The sequence below is a fragment of the Porites lutea genome, chromosome 3 (assembly GCF_958299795.1).
Source record: "Porites lutea chromosome 3, jaPorLute2.1, whole genome shotgun sequence".
NCBI classification, from domain to species: Eukaryota; Metazoa; Cnidaria; class Anthozoa; order Scleractinia; family Poritidae; genus Porites; species Porites lutea.
Genome location: NC_133203.1, coordinates 23,413,309 through 23,418,525, shown reverse-complemented (window position 1 = coordinate 23,418,525; position 5,217 = coordinate 23,413,309). Strand labels below are relative to the sequence as shown.

Sequence of the window (5,217 nt, the reverse complement as noted above, 5' to 3'; positions counted from 1 at the left end):
ACAGCCTACAAATAACTAATCCTACTTTTCTGCAATTCTTTATTCATTCTTTTTTTGTAGAAGGAAAAGAAGACAACACCCAAACTCGGAAAGCCGTCCACGTGAATTTACTAATGAAGCCTATCTTGGCTTGGACGAATTAGAACCAGATGTGCTTATGCAGAGTTCTAATGCATAAGCTGTTGGATAGGGTAGTTACGAAAGATGGTGTTGTAATTCATGATAAGTGTGTAGGTTCGGGGTTCATAGGCCTAACAAATCTTGTATATATCTAAATATAAGTGGAAATTTAAATTTGATAAGTGACTACAAACCCAGGCGTGCCTAAAGTAATTTTTATTTTATTCAAATCAAGTCAGGTTACAAAAAAAATTATAATAATAATGAGCACAATACTTGTAAAGTTTAGCTCTTCAGTAGCGTGCAGATTACAGCAGAAGAGTAAACGGGTTGAATCGTAATATCGCTGATTTTTTTTTGTTTTTAATTGTTGTTTTTTACGACCAGAATCTACTTCGTTTTCATTGTACATTTAAAATATCCCTAACTGCACAAGAAACAAAACCCTGAGGGGTTCTAGTATAGTGGAACCTTGATTTATCGAACCTCTATATAACAAAGTCCTCGGTATAATGACCTAATTTTTCATCAGCCCGACCAAAATTACAATAAAATGTATAGAACAGAACCTTGATATAACGAACATTTTGCTTGTTTTCTCAAAAATTCGTTAAATCGAGGTTTTCGATATAACCAACCCACGATATAAAGAAAAAATATTCCCAGTCCCTTGGCACTCCGTTAAATCGAGGTTCCTCTGTAGTAGTATTATGATGCCTATGATCTATACGTAGTGTACTGGTAGTAGTACTTTTCTTGGATTAATATCTGTCCCGGTTCCTGAGAGGCTAATCCACTGATCATCAAAATTTTGTTCCTTTTTTGTATTTTGCCTTCCTATGTACTGCTTAGAGTGACCAACAGTATTTTGTATGCCTGAGTTACATGTTCTTAGACAAGAAAACCTAGCTTAAAATTCAGCTTAATCCTGGGTTACTAAACCATGATCTTTTGAGGAACCGAGCCCTTGGTGTTTATATTTGTAAGCCTTGTTTGGTATAACATTGGAAATAGGATGCTTTCTTTTTTTTTTTTTTTGATTATTGATCTTACGTTTCTGACACTGAAAAGGGTTTTTGGAGCTAATAACGACCCGAAAAACAAAGGCTGCTTGCGAGTTTCACTTGAAGCGAAATCAATAATCACTTTTCTTGAGTCTTTTTCCCTTCGTTCAATGCAAAAGTGTCTTAGTGCGCTGTGTTTTAAAACGAGGTAGCAATTCCTTGTTTTTTCTTTTAGCTTCTTTTTGGCTTTGAATGCTTGTTTAAATGAAAAGAAAACGTACGAGCAGGTTTTTTTCTTGTATCCGTTTATATCCTTGTGAAACACAAACAAAATATAGAAATGTTTTAGATAAATTTGACGGTTCAATTTGCTTGGCGATTTAGACTTAAGATCGAGAGTAAGTTTAGTTTATGCAGCCTTCAATTTACCAAATAAAACCTTAGAAAAAAATTAATAAAAACGTGAACAATAACCTAAGTAACATTTTTGTCTACATATAAGTTATTCAATACACCACTTTATAATTGTTTGCTTAGTACCCTAGCCTTCAACTGAATGCAAAGCTGAAGTTGACCATGTTTTGATACAAACCTTCTTTGCGGTTTCATATGGAAATTATGTTTGAAAAATACCAGTTAGCATAAGAACAACATGATTTACCTAAGAAAGCAGAAAGCGTTGAGAGTCAAAACAAGGTCACTCCAGCCTCATTTCCATCCATTACTGTGCTGAAAATGATCTATTCTCCCACTCATCACTCCAATATCAGGTGTATCCCGACCAAAACCAGTTTGTCCCGGCTTGTCCAACCTCCTTCTGAATAATTTGTTCTATCAAACCCTAGCCTGAGATTAGGCTCTATCTTCGTTGTCCTTGGTAAAAAAAAGTCGGTGAGAAGTTGCTAAAATTTGGCCTAATCTCAGGTTAAACAAGCCCGAGCTCATTAACTCAGGGTGTGCGGTACATGTCTTAGCCCTGGTCTGTCTAATTCCCTTACTGATCGAGTGGCCGCCATTTTGAATAATCTATTCGAACAAGTCCGAGCTCTGCCACATATTTAACTAGACTTTTCCCAAACATCTCCAGGATACTACGAACGGAATTAAGGCAGATTAAAAGAGCCACGGCTGTCACCGCTGTCTGCGAGCCTATCTAGTCGCCTCTCATTGAATCTCTCCCTAGTGGTGCGCAAGTTGTGATGGGAAGGGAGAAAGCGGGGGAGAGAGTCAGTTCCTCTCCTCCCCTCTCCTCTCCTTTCACCGTGCGCGCTACGAAGAAGACTGGGGATGATTTAGAACCACTTGGCTACACTGCCTCTTGTGACTGCGTCTTCGTATTTCTCATGGGAGTGAAATACTCAATACGATATAATTTGTTCACAGGGAATTTTTGTCTTAAAAGGCGCAGGGCAAGAACTGCGTATGGCAGTTGGGGACTCCTGGGGCAGGGTCATTTAACAATAGAAATTGGAACAAATCCAATTGTTGTGACGTAAGCTTTGAGCGACTGTTCATTACGCACATCCAAGAGCCCGGTCATACGTATCCCGAGAAAGAAAACTCTGATGGAAAGAGTTTAAAATCAAGCAGTTCGCTAGCGGTTGTGATAAAATCTGAGACTCCAGAAGCATAGAAGGGAAAGACAAATTATCGACAGATCCTTTGACAGCAATTTTGGCGAGTTTGGACCATTTATATGGGATTTATGGAGCTTCGAGCTTCAGAGTCCCAACCTTCCCATTTTTCTTACAATTGGGTACAACTTAAAATCCTAAACGTCGATAAAACGGCTTCCAAATGGCTCTAGAGGCGAAGAGACAGTGGATAACGAAACACAGACACAAGGTGAGCCATTTTTATATCTATTTTTGTCTTAAATTGGAATGTAGGACGTATTTTGTTTATTTTCATAAGTTCTCTTATAAATTCAAAGTCCAACGAACTCCCACAGAGTTTGGGTTGCCAGTGTTAGCGCCCGTGTTAAAATTGTGATAATTCAAAGCACGAACTCTGCAAGAACACTCCTTTGGCCTCCTTATTCAGTTTGGTGGCTTGTTCTTGAATGCCTGATTCATTTAACTGCTGAAGTATAAGGTGCTTTATTAAGTTCTAGGAAGATGAATTGGATCAAATTCTAAAGGCTTAAATTGAATTCCACCTTGTTACAAGTAAGATAAAACGATAAAACTTAGTCTGTGCAGCATTTTTAAGCCTGTAAAGGCAGCAAAAGAAACTATGAACTAGGCCTTGTTTACACACTGTAGGTCAGTGCTTGGGATATAAGGGGGTGGACTGGGGTGAGAGTTATTGCACGGCTACACGACGGGGCTGAATAACGTACTGCGCATGTCCGTGAAATCATTTGTTTACCAAGCGTACCCGCGCGAGGGATGCACTTTTGCGACGTGAAATGCGTCTGATAAACTCACGAAGGAATAATTTGGTGAATGTGTTAGAAGTGCAAGTCTTGTTAATAAGGAATTTTAAGTAGACCAGGGATCAAAGATAACGCTTTTGACCATCTCGGCAAGGTTTTTCATTGTTTTGATCGTAAGTTTTAGCAGAAAGATGACTGAGAGAAAAAGAGCATGGCTGGAGTTTTGGTGACTTTCCTTCTATGGTACGTAAACGATTTACTTCAATATTACCTTATCACGTTTGAAGAAAAGCAAATCTTTGTAATATAGCCGAGCGATGACTCTTGTGGGTTGTTTCTTGGTGGCACGAAAGCGGGCAATGAGCGAAATGATGCCATCAGTTCAGTGTACTTAGTTATAGAGCTTTTACTACACAGTGTTAGAGAGATCAAAGAAGCCTTTTCTTGCATAAGCTTTAGCACTTAAGAGTGGTTGTCAGAGAAAACCGGGCAAAATGTTAAAAATGTCAACGGAAGGGGGTCGACAGAATAAGTTTATACTAACATCATAAATAGGTCTGGTGGAGCAATGGACAAATATACCAAACATAGGTTCTTCACTGCTCTTGTATTAGAGATACGAGCATCACTTTTTTCGACCCCCTCGGATGCCATTTTTATAAGCAAATTTTTACCATTTTCTGAAACTCACAGAACCCTCCAAATTTAACGAGCGAAGTTTATTTTTTGTATGCGATACAACACATCACAGAACTACTTTCTAAAACCATAAGATTTGTTAAGTATCCACGGACAAGACTAAAATTTTCTTATTTTATCTGGCCTAAACTCAGTGTCTGCAAACGAGCAAAAAATCGGGCATTTTTGAATTGATCTACAGCGCACAACTAAAACGACAGAACAACTCTGACAGCCAAATTGCAGTCTACTATCATCCATGTAACCAAAACACTAATAATCATTTTGGGCCATTGAAACAGGAAGAAATTAGAAAACTCACATTGTTATAGTTTCCAAGCTTTTTCTTGCAGACAGGCCGATCCCTTTGTGTTTGTTTTAAGTCCTCTTCGTGAATTTTCTTTCATATTTCGCTGTAAAGTATGTTCAGCAGCTGGAGAACATATCAAAAAGCTCGAAATACTGCCTAGGTTACATTTTCAAAGGGCAAAAAGTGCTGAACGATAGGATGAAACTAGAAAATAACAAAGCGACGCCATCTTGAAATTCAGCACTCAGGAGGGACTGGCACTAGTACCTGCGTTCGATATCTAACAATAAGGACAAAAATTGCAAATTTTTCAGGACTCAATTGTCTCGTAATTACCAAAAGAGACTTGAGCACATAGAAAACCAAACCTAATACAGAAATGTAACCAGAAAGCCTCGGATTCATGTAAGAAGTTCCTTTATCGAACGTTGGGTATTACGAACTATTACCAGGAGCCTATGGGCTCCTGTAATTACCAGTAAGATAAAAAACAAAAAACAAACAAACCAGCTTATCAGCGACCCACTCCAGTCTTATTTCTTCTTCAGTTACTTCTTTTAGTTGAATTTAGCTTGTTTTTCTTTCAAAGGAAAAAACAAGAAGAACGCTTGATCGCAGGTTAATTGCTTCATTCCCTAGCCTCCTCATTTCGAGGTGTCCCGTGAATGTAGATATAAATATTAAAGATCTATTTTGTCTCTTCATGAATCACTTAACTTCGCTCTCAT

The 5,217-nt window shown here is 38.2% G+C and overlaps 1 protein-coding gene across 3 annotated transcripts in view; it reads left to right on the top strand.

Moving 5' to 3' along the window:
• Nucleotides 1-1,586, top strand: part of LOC140930732 (low-density lipoprotein receptor-related protein 6-like) — a 43,300-nt gene extending 41,714 nt beyond the window's left edge. For all 3 annotated transcript variants that reach the window (XM_073380436.1, XM_073380434.1, XM_073380435.1), the window contains one exon: nucleotides 61-1,586. In XM_073380436.1, the coding sequence (XP_073236537.1) occupies nucleotides 61-178 (118 nt within the window). In that variant the 3' untranslated portion in view covers nucleotides 179-1,586. The remainder of the gene's footprint in view (nucleotides 1-60) is intronic.
• Nucleotides 1,587-5,217: the final 3,631 nt, after the last annotated feature.